Genomic DNA, 23,788 nt, shown 5'->3' with positions numbered 1-23,788 from the left:
GCTGCAGTATCTGACCTTCAAAACATTACAAATACTTAACACTGGCAAGCAATTTGTTGAGGGACCGAGGTCGAGCAGCGCAAAGTCGAGCAACAGTTTGGAGCAGCGCTATTATGCAACGATATTATACGAGATTTTTTCAGTACTTTGGTTCCCAGATAGGTTCTATATAGAGCCTCTGATTAAGCTACATCCAACTTCCGAATTTTGACACCGAACAGATGCGCTTGGAGTGCGCATGAACCAGTTGAACCAGTATGGCTAGTGTTCCAAACTTAATATAATTTCATTTCTCACAGAAAATATTTATGCACGGCTCGTTGTCTTTCTCAGTGGCCATATAAGCATACTCGACTCCATTCTCCTTGAACCAACATTGAGTCTCACTACTAACTCTAGGCTTTATGCTAGTGTGCCAAAGCTTTACGTTGGTAATGAATTGCGTTCTGGTGACCAGCCACACCACCTTGTAGGTCCTTGAAGATGGCTACGAGGTTTATATCATCGAACATACTAGGGGATTTAGTTGATCGACGATTCCGCCAAAATCTTCACCTTTTTGAAGATCTAGTTCTTAAAGGCATGCGAAGCAATACACTATGTACAGTAATTTGAATGCACAACGTATGTGGCACCTTGGAGGGCAGAATGCAGTAAAAATTCGCTTCAGTTTGGCATTGAAGGGCTCCTTCAAACCCTAGACCATACTTGTATCTAGGCGTTTTTCATCATTCCCGTAGCATCGTCGAACCTTTGTTCTGTCTCCACTAAAACTTCTGCAAAGAGCCAGAAGGTCGGCGACTCTCCAGCCAGGTCAGGGAGCATTATCTAATATTCAACAATCATATGATAGAGGCAGATTTATGACTGTTGGGCAGTAATATAGGCGATAGTATTAAATAGCCAGCGTTATATGGGGATACATAGTGGATACACATATATGCGATAGTTATATATATATTAAAATGTAGTTAACAAACCACAACTATTAGATAACGTAATGGGAGGCATTTTGGAGGCACTCGGCGTTAATAACACATCCTGGAGGTATGCCAGCGTTATATGTAGGAGCAGAGTTGAGTGTAGTCAATGGTAATACCACAATCAAACTTACATTCATGCACAAGGAATCACCAATGTTCAGATTCAATATGCTGCTCGGTCTCTTCTACGCATCAGTCTCATAGTAGTGAGGTCAAGAGTGTAGGCTTGAGCACAAGAATAAACATTTGACAAGATAGGAATGTCAAAGTCGTGAGCAGGTCTGAGTAAGAAGGGGCATTAACTTCAAGTTGCCAGAAGTCATAGAATAAACAAACCCTCTTAAATAAACCAAGTAATCAGACCATATCAGCAGACCACAAAACCAATGGCACAGAATAAATAGGCAGAGCAGGAATACACCTGCAGCTCTGATACCATGTTAAAGTCACATGGAATGTAAACAACAAAGATGGATGATAAACATTGAATGCATTATTATTGATATGATATACATTTATAGTACATTTGTGTGATCGTTGGGTTCCACATCCCAAGGTCTCTTGGACTCTCGTGGCTATTCACATTCTACACCAACCCATAGAGGATTACATGTCCAACAAGATCTAGGGATGAAAATAAATGTGTACTTAATTCTCACTTTCTATTTTTTAACTCACCCACTTAGCCTTTTATTTCCATAGTCACTTTTTCACTTTCTAATTCTTCATTGATTTTAATAAAGTCACCTTTAAATTAGAATGTAACTTTACCACTTATAAAGTCACTTTTAAATTAGAATGTAACTTTACCACTTATAAAGTCACTTTTAAATTATATTGACTTTACCACTTATAAAGTCACTTTAGGAGAAAAGTACAAATAAATTTGGACACTTTTCCCTAGGCCAAATATCAAAGCCTCAGGGAACCACTTGTTCTCTGGTACCCAAATTTTAACAAGGAATGACATGACAGAGGAAAGTGATGGATGGCTGACCCTACATATGAAGAAATTGATGACATCGAAGTCTTGAATCATCAGTCAACTAGAAGACCCTATAAAGCACTGATGATAAAGTCCCTGGTAAGAGGGTGCACCGGGAAGTTCCTATGAGCAAAGGAACTCGAACAAGTTTCTAAGTAAAGAGAAACTTGGAACTCGTCCCTGGATAAGAGGGACAATTAGACACGACATTCTTGTCTTCAGTTTGGAAGAAAGAATGGAGGATCGTGTAATCATCTGGCATCTGACACTCTTTGAGGATGTGGTAGGGCATCCAAGACAAGAGTGGGCAAGAAGATCGATATTCTTGAGGGTTGGGAACCCAAGATGAGAATAGTCCTAGCAGGGCATATTCGGAGAACACCCGAGTGGATATGACCCTAAGAAAGACAATGATGATGCATGTTTATCAATCATTGGTCTCGCCAACATTGTGTGCTCTGATCTATTTGAGAGATAGAGCTATTAGTCAAGGCCTTGCTGTATGGAAACAATGTTGGTTGAAAATGATGCTATAATAGATGGATAGCTAATCCGACTCTTTGCTTATGAGAACTCTTGTATTGAGAATGTCCATGTACCATGTATGTATGAATATCTCCCTAGTTAAGAGGGACTGTTGAAAATAGTGTAACTAGGTTCGGTCTTCATTATGTCAAGTTTTTGCATTAATGTATTTTTGTATTAAAAGAATTATTTTTGCTCTAATTAAGAGCTCAAGACAAGTCATGTAAAAGTGAAGACAAACATGTATTATTTGTGTAAATGTAATGAATGTAAGTCCTTCTAGATCATCAAAGAAATACTCAAATGTGTACCCACAGATTTACTCAAGAAAAATCGCTCAAAGGAAGGCTATGGATTCACGTCGACTCAACTAATTAATCAAAGAACATGTCGGCTTAATCTAGGCTCATGTCGGCTCAATAGATGAGAGGACAAGCCTATATATAGGCTACATGTGGCTCCTCCAAAACGCAATTCAATTCATCTCTCTCACGAAGAAGAGCAGCAGCATTAAGGTCGAGGAAAGAGAAGGTAGCCGCAACACGTGAGGAAGTTTGTCCCCTCATACGAAGCCACCATTGAGCCTGCTCCTCATCACGACATTCGGATCTGGGTTAGGGTCTTGCATCACGTAACAATGTGGATGGTTTGAAGTGGAGTTCTGGCCGCAGACAAAAAGAAGGAGACTGTTGTTGAAAGGTGCGAGGGTATTGTAGGGCTAGGAGAGCCCTAACTCCATTCACGCATATACATACTGTAATATCCCTTCCCTTAATAATACATAATAAATAATAAATAATAAAAATAATAAATAATAAATCACTTAATAATAAATAATAAAAATAATAAATCATAAATAATAAATGATATTTAAAAATATACAAGAAAATAAATAAAAATAATAAAAAATAAAAATAGTAATAACTATACTAAAACTCTAAATCAGAATAAATAGAAATAAAACAAGAAAACTATCAAAAAGAAGGAAATAAAACAAGAAAGTTAAAAATCAAAATAAAAGTAAAGAAATAAAACAAGAAAGCTAAAAATCAAAAGAAAGTTGCATGTAGACACATGGAGTGTGTGCATGTGTTTCCCCTTCCAATGTTTTGTTCTATTTAATAGATGGTGAGGAAGATGAGAGGTATTATTTTCCGACATTCCATCTTTCCGAGATTCTGTCTTTCATTCTCTTGGGAGAATGGTATACTAAGACCTAGGAGTCACTGGCAGTAGAAAGTTGATTGAGGGCTCGGGGGTGGCCAGTTGTAGCAAGACGTTGCACAATTGAGCCTACGGTTGGGTGGAGAGTCGTCCCCAAAACCTTGTTGCAGATAGCGGACTTCAACCGAAAACACAGGTAAGTATTCTAATCATAGTTTTGAACTTGAAGTTAATCAGTTGAATTGCATGTTGAATATCAATTACTTGAATACTCATAATGGATATGATATGCATAATGTGGCATAGGAATTATGATGCTATAATATGAGGTTTATTGACATGTGGTTCATTTATTATGTGAAGTCATGATATGTCTTTGATGTAAATATGTCGATGTGCTAACTTATGAGGGTATTTCATGAGGTGAAGCATGAGATAATTGCATACAAATTTATGACATGCATGAGCATGCAATTCGTTATTATTCGTAATGTTGCAGTTAACAAAGATGAATGTTACATAATGACATGCAAGTCTTGGCATGTGGATTATTTTCTAGGATACTATGATGATATAGCTAATGCATTGGTTGCACGTTGAGCTGTGATGATTGACAGGATTCCACAAATAGGCCGAGAGGGCCGGTTTATTCGATGATCTCGTGTGAGCCCATACGCACGAGGGAGAATAAGTAACACCATATGGGCTGGGGACAAACTCAATCAACACTACATATGCCAGTGGTTCCTTTGTCTTGTGTATAGCTCTTGATGGATAGCTCTTGAAGAGCTATGAGACCATCTTGAGGAGGCCAAGTGCCTGATGTTCTAGGCTTGGTGCCTGTTATTGGATTGGGATGCCGAAGTCTGGAAGGGTTGTATAAGACTTCGATGCCTGGGGCTGTGCGCCTTAGTAGTTGTGGAGGGAGTGGGCCAGCCTTGCCAGATGCCCGGGGTCATTGAGTACCGGACCGGATGCCTGCCTTGGGGCAGATGAGGTCTGAGTCAGGCGCGAGCCTTGGGGCAGATGAGGTCTGAGTCAGGCGCGAGCCTTGGGGCCAGCCTTGGACTAGGATACAGACTGGGTCAGGCTTAGCCTGGTGCCGAAAGTGGGAAAAAGGACAGAGATTCCTTGAGATTTCCCGGGGTGTTGGGGACTTTCGATGCCTGCTGGTTATACTAGTTCAGCAGAGGGTGTTGGAAACAGGAAGTAAATAAAATAATACATAATAAATAATAAAAACAATACATAATACATAATTCAACATAACTTCGGGACGAAGTTCCTTAAAGGGGGAGAGTATGTAATATCCCTTCCCTTAATAATACATAATAAATAATAAAAATAATAATATAATAATAAATAATAAATAATAAAAATAATAAATAATACAAATAAATAATAATAATATAAATAATAAATAATAAATCACTTAATAATAAATAATAAAAATAATAAATCATAAATAATAAATGATATTTAAAAATATACAAGAAAATAAATAATAATAATAAAAAATAAAAATAGTAATAACTATACTAAAACTCTAAATCAGAATAAATAGAAATAAAACAAGAAAACTATCAAAAAGAAGGAAATAAAACAAGAAAGCTAAAAATCAAAAGAAAAGTAAAGAAATAAAACAAGAAAGCTAAAAATCAAAAGAAAGTTGCATGTAGACACATGGAGTGTGTGCATGTGTTTCCCCTTCCAATGTTTTGTTCTATTTAATAGATGGTGAGGAAGATGAGAGGTATTATTTTCCGGCATTCCATCTTTCCGAGATTCTGTCTTTCATTCTCTTGGGAGAATGGTATACTAAGACCTAGGAGTCACTGGCAGTAGAAAGTTGATTGAGGGCTCGGGGGTGGCCAGTTGTAGCAAGACGTTGCACAATTGAGCCTACAGTTGGGTGGAGAGTCGTCCCCAAAACCTTGTTGCAGATAGCGGACTTCAATCGAAAACACAGGTAAGTATTCTAATCATAGTTTTGAACTTGAAGTTAATCAGTTGAATTGCATGTTGAATATCAATTACTTGATTAATTACATGTTTACTTCGGGCTGTTACACATACGTTCTGAAATCTAGGGCTTCTACCTTCGTTGTGTTGACAGTCAATGTTGTTGCCTTGTGAAGTCCTATAGACAAGCTCTAATCATAACCTTCGCAGCGTATGATAGATTGAGGCTAGGAGAGCCTATCCGAATTGTTTGGTGCAGATTGTCATGCTCATTCACTACAGAATTGAATAGTGTGATTGGGTACACATTTTGAGGTATTGTCTTTTGATGTTGAAGGCATTTCTGGGTCAATATTTGGGTCATGTAACTTCTCAATAAAGATTCTATAAGAAAGAGTTCAAGGGTTTTTCCTCTCAAGTTTTTGGAGAGGTTTTTGCCATGGCATGGTGCCAAAATATTGTGTACTTGTGTATTTTGATCTTCTTGTCTTTGGTAATTGTTTGAAGATAATAATAGATAAGAAGCAAAATCTAAAGAAGTAATATCTCAAGCAGTTATCATAGTAAAGAGAAATAGAACAATTGCATTGCCCTTAATTTCTCAACAGCCATGGTATTGATAGGAAACAAAAAGAAATTAAAGTTTGTCCACCTCTATAATCTTTAATAGACAAATCTTTTACGAAAATAAATCCTCGCTCCAAACAAAAGATCATATACCAATTTAAAATTTAACTTGATCATCATATCAAAATTAAAGTATTATTACGAAGAATCTTATAATTCAAAAAAGTGAAAACAAAATGCAAAGCCGCCCAGTTTCTTCCATTGTTATACAAGCACATCAATACCGATAACAACTTAGGTTAATTGCATATTTTTTTTAACTTGTCATTGTCGAGATCGAACCTGAGTGGAAATCACCATCGAATAATATACGAATTCAAACATTTCAACTTAAAGTTTTGAAGTCGATATAAAAAATCAAATTACTTTCACCTGGGCGTGAGCTTTTATTTGACTAATTATTTCGTATGGCAACGTGATATCAAAATTCTGGGCATTGCAATTTAATTAAATTATATGTGTGTGTGTAATTCCAAGTGGTGATCGTGGATACCTTGGCTCTAATCCCAACAACCTAACGTTTCTTTTCAAAACCTTTGCGATAATACAAGCATTATTTATACTCATTAGAAAGAAAATTAAAGATGTTTATTTATAAACATGTTTTAAAATGTCACTAATATCTATCAACCAACATCCAAACCTTGCTGATACCATTTTGAAGGAAAAATAAAATATTCGATGGAACTCAACCCAGTTCTAAAAAACAATGTTGTAGCATAAAAATATCGAAAATTTATCTAGGAAAACTGCAATTTTTCCTTTCTCTCACTAAACGATCAACTTTTACATTAAAATTCACTCGGACACCCAAAACCTAAGCATGTAAAACTCCACCCGATTCATTAGGAATTCGACAACCTCACAAATTCCCCAAACAAATTCACAAAATTATAATAATTATTTTGTAACCTCCTTTTGCCTCTAGAAAAAATTTGCTCTGCCTTTTTGAAGACTTTCCTGGCCTCCAAGAACTGAAACAAATTCCTCCTAACAATTCGCTCAACTAGATTGCCTAACTCGCATTTCCTGGACGACTTCTTTGTAGAAAAAACTCGCCCTCCCTTTTCCTGCCTTTTCGACATTAGAAAAACATTGGGAAAATCCTCTGAAATTTCTCTTTGTTGCTCTCTTTCTCTCTACTCTCTTTCTGGCTCGTACTCTCTTCCTTGTTGAAGCTGCATCTAGATAGCTCGACCTACCAAATGTTGAGAAATCCACTAGGGTAGCAAGTTAATTGATTTCTCTTATTATGACATTATCTTATGATGTTTCATTATTAGTTTTCCTTCTTTCAATTTATCTTTTTCTTATCATCAAGACTAATGCCAAACAACAAATAGAAAATGACACGAGATGTAGGCACGCAACTAGGGGAAAACCCAGTCAAGTAATTCTTCCTTCTGTAGATTCAAAACAAAGTTGAGATGACCAAGACCATTATAACCTAGACTAGAGACTCCTTCCATCCATCAAGTCAACCTTGTTCCATTATTCTTCAGTTCTGAATCCTATATGTAGTATTTCGTTCTTTAGTTTGTACTCAACACCTCATACTTGCAACAATATGATAACCCTTGACAGATTTTGGTGTGATGCATCAGTCCTACAACAAAGTCAAGCTTTGGTCCTAGAGTGGCAGTATGAAATAACATATTCCTGTAATAAGTTTTGGTCCTGTAGATGATAACATAATTCAACAATGTGCTTCAATCCCATAGAAGTAGCATACATATAACACAGTTCTGCAATATACTTCGTTCTTGTAGTGGTAGCAACCAAATGATAACACAGTTCTCTAATGTTCTTCGGTCCTGAGGTGATAGCTTCAGTTTTCGGTCCAGCAATGATAACAATCACTACAATACAGTCATGCCTCGGTCCTGTGGTGACAACCCTAGTTTCAGTCCTCGGTCCTATGATGATAGCCCAAGTTTCGGTCCTGTGGTGGAAGCCTAGACTTCAGTCTGTGGTGGTGGTAGCCCTAAAACATTTCGGCTTGCACTGACACTTCAACTCCTTGAAACTTTGAGTTATTCTTCACTTCAACTTCACCGAATTCCCTCACTGTAATTCACCGAACTCTTCAATGAAATTTCCGAATTTGTATCTCTGCAATTTGAGCGAAGTCCACATGCCTATATATAGTTGTTTCCCATAGTGAAATAAGCAGACATGATCTTTTTGTGAAGCCAACTTTTCGAGGATTTGCTTGGAGGTTGACTTAGCAAGGTGACTTGATGGAGGAGTCTTTTGACAAAATAATTTTGACTTTGACTTCTATAAAAATCCTAAAAGCCTACAATGGAGGCTTGACCTATAACATTTGACCCAAGCATGAAATCTGTGTTTTCTTTTGCTTTCTTTTGATAAATATATTTCATTTTGACTCAAGTACAATTATGAAGACCTAACCTAGTTACATTCTCAACACTCCCTCTTAACTAGGGAGGTATTCATACTTACATATATCTATAGAGGTACATGGAAGATCTCAAAATACATTATCTACGAAGAGTTTAGGCACACTCAGTGCCATGGACTAGATTTCTGACTAGGGCAATCTATCCGAGTGGGACTAAGATGGACTAAAGCTTTTAGCCAATCTAGGTACCATTAGGCTTACTTGCTAACCATCAATCCAAGGTCAAAGCTCCATGACCAACACCACCCTCCCTCTCCAGGGTCTAGACATCAATACATATGCCAGCCAGATGTCGTCACGGGAATTTTACACACACAATGCTTCAACACATCAAATCTCTCTAACCTCAAGCATGCTTTTTCAAAAACCTTGAGAGATTTACCTGAACAGTCGCAACCCCAATCAGTAACAACCTTTTAAATACTCATGAGTAAACACAAACCTCCAGGGTCTTATGACTTCTTGATGTTGCCTCATAATTCATCACAGTAGGACTTCGAGGCTTCCCAAACAAATTTTGACAAAGGTTTCCTCAATCATTCAGCTTCCTTTCTTACTTCACATGCAACAACCAAATCCAGCTTTCCTTCTTTCGGCAACACCTTAATATGCATTCTCCAATTTCTTCTTCAAGGTATCCATCATGACTATAATATGCCCTCCCTCTCAACTCGGGAGATATACTCTTTTTCTTTTATCCGGGCTCCCTCTTAACTTAGAGAGATCAACTTATTTCTATATCATTGAAGAATCTTTCATGGCTTCCATTCTTCTTATCAGAGTCATCTTGTTCATATAACTTCCTGCATCATGCTTTGTCAATCAAGTCAACTTTGCTTACTAATATATTCAACATCTTGAAGATTTATGTACCTGCACAACTTAGACAGCAAGTACAACCCAAAACATATATAGAAGCATGAAGATAACTATATTAGAATCATTCAATAATGGAAGCATTAGACTTTAGACATCAAATACCTAAACATAGTTAGATTCATAATCAGCGAGAGACACATACTTCTATACTTCAACTTCTTGTTCGGGTTTTGTCACAAACCCTAGACCACATCAGTTAAAGTAACTCAGTCAAGATATCAATCTCATTATATTTAGGGTTTCAATATTTCCTTCAGAGATATGACAGACTCTTCTATGACATATTGCAAACCCTAGAAGGATTTCAAACAAGTACAATGCATCTAACGACTTTAGATTTCATATGTTAGACTACTACTAGGATTTAATGAAAACCCTATATTCCATTAAATACTAAGCTTAGATAATAATCAAAACCAATAACAACACAATCTAAGGTTTAAGCAATATGACCAACTTTTTGTAAACCATAGACTTTATCATCACACTTGAAGCAATGACACCAAATCCCAGAATATCAAACTTCTACTAGGTCTTAGTTACAAACCCTAGAACATTGAACATCAACAATTACGTTAGCACAAATATACATCTAGGATTTCATACTCATGCGCAAGCATATCATAACAACATATATCAAGCGAACCCAAGACACAAATATCCAAACACTAAACATATAATAATTTCAATTAGGCTAGGGTTTCGATCAGATGAACAATCATATACCTATGGTTTCATTCCTAGGATATCATCTTAGCCAAAATAAAGGACTTGATTATAAACCCTACCAAACCATAAAGATCTACATAAAACAGCAAACCCTAAATTTCCAAAACTCTAAAGGTCTAGGATTTCAATACACAACAAACCCTAAAGGACCAGGGTTTCTATAATAGTATCAAAACCCTAAACATCAAAAGAACATTATTTTTCTAGAATTTTATCAGTAACCCTAAGACTATGGTTTTCACATTAGCATAGACATAATCTTAGGTTAGGGATTTCCGAAGAACCTTTTTAGGGTTCCACAAAAATGATCAAAAGTATAAAGAGGGTAGATTTATCTAATGATTAATCACTCGAATAAGAATCTTTATGATTCAAATTTTAGAGAGCTAGACACAACAATGTTAGTAATGTAACTCAAATTTCAAAAGATAATGAATGTACCTTCTAAGTTAAGAGAATTTCATAAAGTATATAATCCAAAAACATCCCTGGAGATGTTTCTTAACAAACCTTGTTGGGATTTCTTGAAGTGGTCTTTTTGTATTAAGCCTTGATATTTTATACCTGTAATAAATACTTTCATGCAAAACATGTGACACCAAGAACATGATGTTCATTTTTAATCTAGATTTTCTATGCAACAACGGAGGATGGAATCCTAAAAAATCAAGTTATCTTTTCTTCCAATCAACACTAGGAATTTACTTGACATCCTAGATTACCTAAAAAACTTTGAAGATAAGGATTAAGGTTCTTATATGAGTTTTCTAATTGACATCTAGGGATTACAGTCTTTACCCTAGACTAACTATAAACGAGGATTATATGGACCATCTAAGATTTTTATAATATTAGAACATTGAAAGTCTAGGAGCTCATTTAAATAAATATACGTACCTTGTGTTTACATACCTTTGATTTGATAGTCCATTAGACTTGTTGCATATGCATTTGATAAGTAAGGAACAATGAGAACACTTACTTGATTTCTTTGAGTTGGTTCATTGAATGCCCTTTGTTTGAGGAGACTTCAAGATCGGATATTGTCCATATTATGAATGTGCCTAGGATGACTGTCCTTTCTAGTTACAATGATCAATTTCTTTCATTCGGATTTCAGCCTTTGAATTTATATGACAGTCCAAGGTCAACTTTCTATATCATTGTCGAGGTTCATGGTTTTGAACAGAGGATCTTCTCTCACTCAATATATTTTTGTATAGCTAGCTTCTTTGATGATGTCGCATTCACAAGTTTTGTATTTCAAACTACTTAAAAGGAGCCTTACACCTTTGCTTTTCACTCCAGACAACTCGATCCTTAACTAACCATTTGGTCCTTCAATGGATAGATCAGGGAGTAACTACATTTCCTTCTTGCCAATAAGGTGATCTTCAACCTTGGTCCACCATAGCTTTGATACCATGTTGAGAAATCCACTAGGGTAGCAAGTTAATTGATTTCTCTTATTATGACATTATCTTGTGATGTTTCATTATTAGTTTTCCTTCTTTCGATTTATCTTTTTATTATCATCAGGACTAATGCCAAACAACAAATAGAAAAGGACACAAGATGTGGGCATGCAACCAGGGAAAAACCCTATGTAGGGGAACCCTAGTCAAGTAATTCTTCCTTCTATAGATTCAAAACAAATTTGAGATGACCAAGACCCTTATAACCTAGACTAGAGACTCCTTCCATCCATCAAGTCAACCTTGTTCCATTATTCTTCAGTTCTGAATCCTGTATGTAGTATTTCGTTCTTTAGTTTGTACTCGACACCTTATACTTGCAACAATATGATAACCCCTGACAGATTTCGGTGTGATGCATCAGTCCTACAACAAAGTCAAGCTTCAGTCTTGTAGTGGTAGTATGCAATAACATTATCCTGTAATAAGTTTCGGTCTTGTATATGATAACATAGTTTTGCAATGTGCTTTGGTCCCATAGAAGTAGCATACATATAACATAGTTCTGCAATAGACTTCGTTCCTACAGTGGTAGCAAACAAATGATAACACAATTCTGTAATGTGCTTTGGTCCTGAGGTGATAGCTTCAGTTTTTGGTCCAACAATGATAACAATCACTACAATACAGTGATGCCTCAGTCCTGTGGTGACAACCCTAGTTTAAGTCCTCAGTCCTGTAATGATAGCCTAAGTTTTGGTCTTGTGGTGGCGGCCTAGACTTCGGTCTGTAGTGGTGGTGGCCCTAAAACATTTCGACTTGCACTGACACTTCATCTCCTTGAAACTTCGAGTTATTCTTCACTTCAACTTCACCGAATTCCCTCACTGTAATTCACCAAACTCTTCTCTAAAATTTCCGAACATTTATCTTTGTAATTTGAGCGAAGTCCACATGCATATATATAGTTGTTTCCCACAGTGAAATAAGTCGACTTGATCTTTTTGTGAAGTCGACTTTTGGAGGATTTGTTTGGAGGCCGACTTAGCAAGGTGAATTGATGGAGGAGTCTTTTGACAACATAAATTTGACTATGAATTCTATAAAAATCCTAAAAGCCTACAATGGAGGCTTGACCTATGACAATTGACCCAAGCATGAAACCCATTCTTTAACAAGTCAATTTAATTAATAATAAAATTTCTTTTGCTTTCTTTTGATAAATACATTTCATTTTGACTCAAGTACAATTATGAAGACCAAACCTAGTTACATTCTTTAATAGAAAGGAAACCTGCTCTCCACAATTGTTTCTCTCCTCATTTGTTAAAATTGGCAACTAGGGCCAAACTCCACGTGTGTCATCTTACTTATGGCAGCTGATATTTTGCTTGGATCCCTCTCATCGAGAGGTGTAGGATTGATCTAAAGATCATCCGATTCCAATAAGTATTCATGGAGTCATGAAATAATTTGTGTTATAAGACAATTCGTCAAGGTCGGCTAGCAACCAAATTACCCCCACATGTGCTCAATGTTTTAGTATAAAAGGAAGATGACTTGAGAGTCATTTTACACACACTTCATTCTTGATTTCTCTACACTTGTTTTGAGTTTTAGTGGAAGAGAAATCTAAGAGAGGAAGCCCTAAACGCAGAAGGTAAGGAGCCCTAATATGAGACCTAGACCCAGTCAAGAAGGAAGCCTACACACTGCCCTATACGTTAGTCTCTACAAGCCCTAGCCGCAATCAAGGAGGGTTACTATGATGCCCTATCCGCAGGCCACTTCAAGTGACTGAATTGATGGATGGAGGGACAAGGATCTAGGGCCGAGAAGGAAGGCTACTAGGCCGAGTAGAGGGAAGCTAAATGCAGGAATTTGAGTGGCTGTTTGGGCACGTTGAGGAGGCTGAAAGCTACAACAAGCTAGGCTGCAGGCCATAGCAAGCTGTTGGAGTTATTTCATGGCTGTGTTGAGAGGATAACGTGGCATGGGAGGAGCCTCTTCAAGGCTGGCCGCAACACTAGAGGGCTAGTCTTGCTGTGTGTTGGGTTAAGGGCAGTGGCACATACCCTAACCAGAAGTGCAATCACAGCAATGCCAACAATTGGGACAGCAACAATTGGGACAACAGCAATAATGGGACAACAGTAATGATGGGACAACAACAATGGCATGCTAACAATTGGAACAACAGTAACAATTGGGGTAGCGACAATAATGGGACAGTAACAATTGGGACAACAGCAATGGCATGCTAACAATTGGAACAACAGTAACAATTGGGGCAGCAACAATAATGGGACAGTAACAATTGGGACAACAGCAATGGCATGCTAACAAATGGGACAGCAGCATGACATGGTGCAGCAATAGCCAATTGGGACAACAGTACGGTAAGCAAGGTACAACAAGCACATGGTGGCAAGCATGGTGCTGCAAGCACATTGGGCAAGGTGCAGCAAGCACATGGTGGCAAGCATGGTGCTACAAGCACATTGGGCAAGGTGCAACAAGCACATGGTGGCAAGCATGGTGCTGCAAGCACATTGGGCAAGGTGTAGAAAGCACATGGTGGCAAGCATGATGCTGCAAGCACATGGGACAGCAGTGTGGCAACATGGTGCAACAATGGCACATAGGACAACAATGGTACATGATGCAGTACAGTGAGGTACAGTATGAGGCAACACTGATGAGTGCAGCAAGATGTTGCAGTACAGGAAGGTGCAGCAGTATGATGTGTGCAACATGGTAATGAGGTCCAACATAGTGATGATGGGTGCAGCATGGTGCAGCACAGTGAGGTGGAGCGTGATGACGAGGTGCAGCACAATGATAGGTGATGGAGTCACCTTGGAGAATCAGTTGAAGTAGCATGTCTTCAACTGAGTTCGACTATCTCATGTATCATCTACATAGAAATGATCTATGCTCTTATTTAGATAAGTCAATGTGTTGACTTCTGTTGTATATGTACTCTCTCTCTCTCTCTCTCTCTGCTGAACTGTTGAAGAACATATAAGAAGAATTGATCAAGGGTTTTCCCACATTGGGGTTTGTCCCTAGCTAGCGCCACATCTTGTGTCCTCTTGTCTTGGCTTGTCTTCTACGATCTATGTTTATGTTTTATCTGCAATTTAGTTTAATGTTGATGTGATTGCTAATCTGGAAACGATATTGAGCTAATTGTGAAAATTGAAATAAATTGCTCTAAGCATAGAACATACCTAAAATTAACATGGTATTAGAGGTGAGGTGAAGACAAAGCCCAAGCAAGAGTGAAAGAGCAATCACCAAAGACAGTTGGGAAAGGACAAAAGGCTCAATGGGTTCCTCATCCCTCTTCAAATTCACCAAGGGTTTAGTCAAAGCAGGGAATATTATTAGAATGGCGCAGCAAAAGCTTCTAATGGCCTACCTAAATATCACTTCAATGGGAAGTCCGGATCTAAGGGTAGAAGGGAAGGCAGATGCCTTGTTTGTAATAAGTTCGGCCATTATGTGAAGAAGTGTTTGATTGGTAGGGACACATCACTTGATGATGATAAAAATCATTCCAAGGATGTCTTCAATGATCGGAGGAATGACAGGGAATACATGTCATCAACGAAACAGCCGACTCTTTAAAGAAAGCAAGGAACTCCAGGTATGAAGAATCAAATGTTGTCTTTGGTAAGATAAAGCAGCATTATCTTATATTGGCCCTTTCCTCAGACTCTTTGGGAATCTGGCTTATTGATTGTAGTGCTTCAAGGCACTTCATCGAATAGAAGGGTGCTCTCTCTAATTTGCTAGAGATGGAAACAATCGTGGGATTATACTTGGAGTCAATGCCACCTATCCTGGAAAAGGTGTAGGGAATGTTACCCCTCAATTGAATGAGGGTAACTTGATTCATTTACAAAATCTCTTTTATGTACCTGATCACAAGAAGAACCTGGTGTCCATTTCGGCAATGGAAGTCAAAGGTTAAGGGTGGCATTCATCGATGGAAAGGTACGTGTTTGAAAATAGAATTTTCAAAGATGCTTTTATCTATGAGTTCAGGGTTAGCAATTTGTATTAAGTTGCAGGATGGTCCATTGGGGACCATGTCAGTTGTCACATATCATCTATAGCATCAGAGGTCTACTTATTATAGGGCCCTACCCAATGTGAGTCAAATGGTGACAGGGATGCCTGAATTCAAGAAGAGCATGAAGGTACATGTCTAAGATGTACCGAAGGAAAACCTTATAAGGGGACCATTCCCCTCATGTAGCAGGTCCACAGGTTTGGAACAACCCAAGGTTTGAGATTCATGATTGGGAATCTCATGTATGCAAGTGGAAGAAAGCCCTTTATGGCTTGAAGCAAACACCTCGGGCTTAATATGAGAGGATTGATAGCTGTTTGATGCAGCTGAGATTCACTAGGAGTGAAGTTGATCCAAACCATTGCTTGAAGGTTGTGGATGATAGACCTCTCATATTGGCACCTTCTGAGGACGACCTCTTTCTGACAGGTGCAGACCCTCTCATTTGCAAAAGTAAGAGGGAGTTGGATTCCAGATTTGGAATGGTGAACTGCAAACCTGCGACTACCTCGATGGATCTTAACTTTCAAAAGTTATGTGGTAAGGATACCGGACTTGATTTGGGAAATGCCTCTGAGTTTCATAAACTCATACTAGCATTGATGTTCTTGGTGAACTCCCGTCCGGATATATGTTTTGCAGTTAGCATGTTGGGCTCATATTTGGTTGAGCCTCACTGGATTGATGCCAAGAATCATTTGAGATATCTTCAGGGCACAATCTCTCATGAATTGAGATACACTGCCGGAAATGTGAAGTTGCATGATTATTCTGATGATGATTAGGCAGGCAGTGTGAAGGATCGCAAGAGCACTTCTGGGTGCTGACTCTCTTTGGGTTCTGCTCGATATCCTAGATGAGCAGGAAGCAGAAGACGGTTGCTTTGAGCACCACTGAGACCGAATACATAGCTACAAGTATGATCTCGTGTGAAGCTGCCTAGTTGTGGAAGCTCTTCAATGAGCTGTTTGTACACATGATGGATACCACCGTGATCTTCTGTGTCAACTAGGGGGGGATTCAATTGTTGAGGAATCCCGTATTCTATGATTGCTCCAGCATATAGACATCATATACTACCTTATCTGGGATATGGTACATCGATGAGCGAGAAGCCTCCATCGCATTGAGACTGATGTATAGGTCACAAACATTATGTCGAAGCCCCAGAGAAAGGTCAAATTTGTGACTTTACCGAACGACTTGGAGTCGTTGAGAGACCCTTATATGAGGGTCCTGCATGATGCATGGGGCTTGGGGTACTTCTTCGAGCAACAAGCGACCATAGAGCGACTCACCCTCCCCCAATGGTGCATTGTGTACAAGGTGAAGGGTTCAGCCTTCCCTTGTGATACCCTATGGCGACTTATGAACAAGATGAATGGTTCTCTTGTCGAGGCATCCTACCCATGCAGTCTAGGACTCATGGGAAGTACCTCTCATCTGGCCAATGAGTAGGGAAATGGGGTTAGAGACCATAGTAGTACTATCGATGGACGCATCGTTGTATCTACCGTACTCCCTATGCTAGGATGACCTCCATTGATCTAGGATCAGTATGAGTGGTTTGAGACACTCCCTTTTGATATTGATTTGGGATCAATTGGAACTGACTTCGGGTCAGTAAGAGTGATACGACTCACTCCATTGGAACTGATCTGGGATCAGTAAGAGTGGTATGACACGCTCTCTTCATATGGACCTGACTTCGGGTCAGTAGAGAATGGTACGAGACATTCTCGATCGGTTCTTCTCCTTCATGGTTCAGCAGACCAGAGCAGTGCAGGGCACTGATGGCAGAGATAGTATAGTCTAGTAGATGGATCATCGGATGGAGTTCTCCCTAGTTGAGAGGGAGTGTTAAAATTGGCAACTAGGGCCAAACTCCATGTGGGAAATCTTATCTATGGCAGCTGATATTTTTCTTGGATCCCTCTCATCGAGAGGTGTAGGATTGATCTAAAAATCATCCGATTCCGATAAGTATTCATGGAGTTATGAATTTATTTGTGTTATAAGACAATTCGTCAAGGTTGGCCAGCAACCAAATTACCCCCACATGTGCTCAACGTTTTGGTATAAAAGGAAGATGACTTAGAGTCATTTTACACACACTTCACTCTTGATTTCTCTCCACTTGTTCTAAGTTTTAGTGGAAGAGAAATCTAAGAGAGGAAGCCCTAAACGCAGAAGGTAAGGAGCCCTAGTATAAGACCTAGACGCAGTCAAGAAGGAAGCCTACACGCTGCCCTATACGTTGGTCTCTACAAGCCCTAGCCGCAGTATGATGCCCTAGTCGCAGTCAAGGAGGGTTACTATGATGCCCTAACCGCAGGTCCATGATGCCCTAGCCACAGGCCACTTCAAGTGACTGAATTGATGGATGGAGGGCCAAGGATCTAGGGCCGAGAAGGCAGGCTGCTAGGCCAAGTAGAGGGAAGCTAAACACAGGAATTTGAGTGGTTGTTTGGGCACATTGAGGAGGTTGAAAGCATAGCAAGCTAGGTCGCAGGCCATAGCAAGTTGTTGGAGTTATTTCATGGTTGTGTTGAGAGGATAACGTGGCATGGGAGGAGCCTCTTCAACGTTGGCCGCAACACTAGAGGGCTAGTCTTGTTGTGTGTTGGGTTAAGGGCAATGGCACATACCCTAATCAGAAGTGCAATCACATCAATGCCAACAATTGGGACAGCAACAATTGGGACAGCAACAATAATGGGACAGCAACAATAATGGGACAACAGTAATGATGGGACAGCAGCAATAACATGCTAACAATTGGGACAGCAGTAACAATTGGGACAACAACAATAATGGGATAGTAACAATTGGGACAACAGCAATGGCATGCTAACAAATGGGACAGCAGCATGACATGGCGTAGCAATAGCCAATTAGTACAGCAGTACGGTAAGCAAGGTACAACAAGCACATGGTGGCAAGCATGGTGCTGCAAGCACGTTGGGCAAGGTGCAGCAAGCACATGGTGGCAAGCATGGTGCTGCAAGCACATTGGGCAAGGTGCAACAAGCACATGGTGAAAGCATGATGCTGCAAGCACATGGGACAGCAGTGTGGCAACATGGTGCAGCAATGGCACATAGGACAACAATGGTACATGATGCAGTACAGTGAGGTACAGTATGAGGCAACACTAATGAGTGCAGCAAGATGATAAGGTACAACAAGATGTTGCAGTATAGGAAGGTGCAGCAGTATGATGTGTGCAGCGTGGTAATGAGGTCCAGCATAGCAATGATGGGTGCAGCGTGGAGACACACAGTGATGTGGAGCGTGATGATGAGGTGCAGCACAATGATAGGTGATGGAGTCACCTTGGAGAATCAATTGAAGTAGCATGTCTTCAACTGAGTTCAGCTACCTCATGTATCATCTACTTAGAAATGATCTATGCTCTTATTTAGATAAGTCAACGTGTTGACTTCTGTTGTATATGTAATATCTCTCTTTCTCTGCTGAACCATTGAAGAACATATAAGAAGAATTGATCAAGGGTTTCCCCACATTGGGGTTTGTTCCTGGCTAGCGCTACATCTTGTGTCCTCTTGTCTTGGCTTGTCTTCTTCGATCTATGTTTATGTTCTATCTGCAATTTACTTTAATGTTGATGTGATTGCTAATCTGGAAAAGATATTGAGCTAACTGTGAAAATTGAAATAAATTGCTCTAAGCATAGAACATACCTAAAATTAACATCATCCATCGATCTGCTCTTATAATCTTTCGCTAGAGCTTCAATGGCCATGATTAAATCCTCATCAATGGCTAAGATCATCTTAGACTTGATCCATGTGAGTCTCTAGAGCATTCTCGGTCATACTCAATTAATTCCCTTTAATTAATCGATTTCCCTAAGTTAGGCTTAGGCTTTTTTTAATTAACAATCAATTAATTAATTGAGTGGTCTCTAGGTGTTTTCTCCCAAAACTTTTCCTAGGTTTTGGAGATCTCATGTTCCTTAGTCCCTTAGACACAAATCGAGACTAGAACAACTGTTTGATGCTACAAAAACTAACAAGATGTGCTTAGATTTTGAAGGTGGTGTTGAACTATTTGCTCGGATTTGCTACGCCTTCGATTGTGGAAGGTTACAATTGTGGGCAATACCTACATGCATCTCTCCACACTAACCACCAAACATCAACATGCTTTATTCACCAAAGTTCAATAAAATTACCGTACATTTAACATCAAAATGCAATGCCCAAATTATATTGATATTACAGTGGATACATTAGTTGTTATAAGTAACTTGACATGGTATACTAAGTTCAATATAGGCATTGTAAACCTATAAAGTATTTTGTTGTGATATGGTGCTCTATACCTCATAGAGGCATTTCAAATCCATGTGATATTTTGTTGTAATGTGGCAGTGTAAGCTTCAAAGAGGCATTAGTACGCATTGTCATTGTAAATAATATGTTATGAAAGGACAATGATTCTTGCTGTCTGCTCTAGGTGATATGCACCCTGAGACAACACTTGAACGTATGCCACAGCATGCAGATGGGATAATCTATCTTAATCATGAATCCTAAGAAATCCATTGCAACAAGGGATAAGAATAAAATTCAGTTTCTTGGGTACTGTAACTATTCAGGTATGCCTAACTCATTTTGAGACACGGCATACATATTCTCACCTTTCATATGTATGCAGGCAGTCTCTTTTCTCTTTAGCAGGAATTCTCTTCCTTTCAACTCTCTTGGTGATATTTTACAGAAAAATGTGAATTTGGAGATATTGAATGACCTTCAGGATCTACCTTCAAGGGTTGTCATTGTAAAATCAACCGATTTTTCATGCCTCATCTTGCCCAAAAGCATATTAAAGAAAAATGTTGGACTAATATTTATTTAATTAAATTTTGACACTTCAAAAAGGTGATGGGAAGAATTATTCGTATGGTGCAGTTTTTATCCATCAATACAACAGATTGATGAGAGTGGACCAACAACTTTCATATTTCCAAACCCACAAAATATCTCTAGGTGATCCTCTTCCTTTACACTTATAATATACATTTTTTAATTTTAAACTGTACATGCCTTGTAGAATGGTCTACAAGTTTAGTAAATTCCCATTATAGGAATGAAGCAAATAGATTTGGCAAATATCTACCAGCTCCTTTACAGTCATTGGTTATTACCGGTTTTCTTTAGCTAAAATTTGATGAATTCAGAGGATTGACGTCCTCATAACTTTTGAAGGAAAGGATCAGTGAAACCTAAAGCTAGAAAACTAATATAGATTATCCACAAGCTCATACATATATTATTGTTCTTTTTTAAATTTGGGCACGAAAAGTTATCCGAGGAAACTTAAATATTTAAATACACGATGGGAATGCAAACAATGGTACTGGAAACTACTCTTAGAAATAAAAGAAGCTCGTTATCCAAGAACAAGACAACGGGAAAGTTATACATACTTGACTGTCAAGAGGATCACTCTCACGAGAAACTATCTGCTGCAAGCTCAAAATTGCAAAGGATGTAGCTACGATTGGATCTGCAGTGAGGTGTGGCATGGCTGCATGCCCACCTTTTCCCTCTATTACAGCTTCAAAAATGCCTGAACCCGCCATAATTGGTCCTGGGGTTGATTCTATAGTCCCAGTTGACAGATTAGGTGCAACATGCATTGCAAATATAGCTTCTGCATCTCCAAGTGCACCTTCACGAATCATGTAAGCAGCACCTGCACCTCCTTCTTCGGCTGGTTGGAAAATAAGTCTTACAGTGCCCTTCAAGAGTTCATAGTAGAGCAAAAATGGATTTACATTAACCAAATGGGCAGTTGTATTAAGCAAGAAACCATACAAAGTGAAAGGATACGACAGCCAAACACATTTGCATTGCAGTTAAGAATGTAAACATCAGATTAAGTACGTTTAATATATGAACTAAAGTAGACATATGGCTATAATGAAAAACATATAATCCGGACAAAATTTATGTTTAAATTAAAAAACAAATTCGAATCCAAGGAGATGCCAATATACTTTGTTTCGAATCCATCTAAAAGAGAAGTAAATATAATTTGTTGACATAACGCACATCCTACGGTTTAAAGTTTGAACTCTATCACTTGCGTCTATACAAGCCTTGCAGAGCACCTGGAGTTTATCTTTGTGTTTATAAAGCAATTTGGCAGCTCCAAGAAGCATAGTAACATGTGCATCATGCCCACAAGCATGCATTTTGCCGATGTTCATACTCTTGTGCTCCCAATCCACGAGCTCCTTCACATTACAAGTCAAATCACTGAATTAGTAAAGGTCAAATACCAAGCAGGGACAAACAAACAGTAGTGAAAGAAAATTAGTAAAGGTCAAATACCCAACCAGGGACAAACAAACAGTCTTAAAAGCATAAATAAGATAACGTACTCATTCTATTGTGGGATGGAAACATTATTGTTCCTCCACGATGATAATACAAGCTTGCCTCAAGTCTTATGTACCTTACTTCCCTTATCAGGCAATCCGGAGGTCTGATGCAAGTCAGGAAGACCTTTCATAGCCTCGTAAATGTTTTTCACTATGTTGCATGAGTTTCTGGAACGTGGAAACATTGGAAACTTGGGTACAAGTGTCTGGAATGGCTAGAGGTTTCTCCAAAATTTGTAGGAAATGGCTAGTCTGGGTGTCTTTCTCCGTGAGTCTCTCCTTTTTATATATATAAAATGTCAAGTTCATTATCAGTTCTCTGGCACAACCAGTCTTTAAAACAATCTGGCTTAAAAATACAAAGGAACAATTTTACATATGTTTCTCTAGTTATTGTTAAGAGAAAAAGCAAAGCAACTCTAATGTTTAAGCATTGACTGCCACATACAATATACACACAATCATCTTCTGCGATAGATATACATAAACAACAAAAGAAATACTCATCAAAAGAAATACTCATCATCATGAAATCTAGAGGTACCACACGTTTTTGGGAGGTACCACATGCTTTCTTAACCCATCAAGAGATTGCTCCAGATTCTCAATTAAGGATATTAGTGTTAAGGATGTCTTTGGCCTTTCTTCCTGTGAACGTTTTCAATGTAAAGGATGTATTTGGCCTTTCTTCCTGTAAACTTTTCAACATAGGCTCATGTTTTGTGGGAAGTTCAATATGTTTCTCTATATGCTTTGTATTCCCCAAACCTTGGGAATGTCGAAGCTCCAAAAAACAGTTTCGGCTTTGTATTCCCCAAACCCTGGGAACCCCAAAACTCAAAAAAAACAGTCTTCAAAGCTCCCGGAACTTTCCCAGCTCCCATTGATGCTCCTGCTGAAAAATAACATTCCCATATAAGTTCAAAGCTCCAGCAAGCGGAACCATTGGAACAGGTTTCCCACCTCTTAGAAGCGGTTCAGGTGTAACAGAGGTTTTTCATAAACCCCAATGTGTTAATTAAAACGAGTGTAACAGAGGTTTTTCATAAACCCCAATATGTTATTAAAACGATAATTGAGAGCAAGAAAGTTGCCATCTCCACATAATCCCCTTGGTATAAGTGCTAAAGTTTCCTTAGAGGGAACTGTCCAAACCCTGAGACACATTTCATTATCAATTTTTGTTGTACTGTTTCTATCTTAAGAATAGTCATAAGTTTATTCCTGGCAACTACCGGTAGACTCATTCTGCTATCTTGTTTGTTCAGGTCAAGGTCATCCATGCAAATGAGATTGTTTTGGAAATGTTAATAACCAGCTAAATGGAGTGTTGTGTTTCTCAGGAGCAGTCACCTAAATTTTGATGTTCTGGCTCTCAGTTACTTTTCTAGCACAGTTGCAAGTTCCTCGTGCCAACTCGGTGCCTGACTGATGGAATCGATGGCCTAAAAGAGCCAGGTCAGCGTAGAGGCAGCCATCTAATGGTACGATGCCGTATTTCTTTCTGACGAAAATAATTACTCTGCTCCTAGCACTTGACAATCTATGCGATGTTGGGTGTTGATCCAAACCTTGCTCTGCAGTAGGCCCTAAATGGC

General features: G+C 38.7%; 1 protein-coding gene across 1 annotated transcript in view; it reads right to left on the bottom strand.

The window, feature by feature from the left end:
• LOC149194942 (IAA-amino acid hydrolase ILR1-like 7) overlaps nucleotides 1-23,788 on the bottom strand; it is a 92,320-nt gene that overhangs the window by 43,691 nt on the left and 24,841 nt on the right. Inside the window, 2 exon segments of the mRNA XM_089405187.1 lie at nucleotides 21,231-21,545; nucleotides 21,918-22,043. Coding sequence (XP_089261313.1) covers nucleotides 21,231-21,545; nucleotides 21,918-22,043 — 441 coding nt within the window.

This window comes from Pinus tabuliformis, chromosome 2_2 (genome assembly GCF_031772625.1).
Source record: "Pinus tabuliformis cultivar Carrire ecotype Pingquan chromosome 2_2, CPIR1, whole genome shotgun sequence".
NCBI lineage: Eukaryota > Viridiplantae > Streptophyta > Pinopsida > Pinales > Pinaceae > Pinus > Pinus tabuliformis.
Note: the sequence above shows the minus strand (reverse complement) of the source record. Positions and strands in the feature narration are given on the sequence as shown.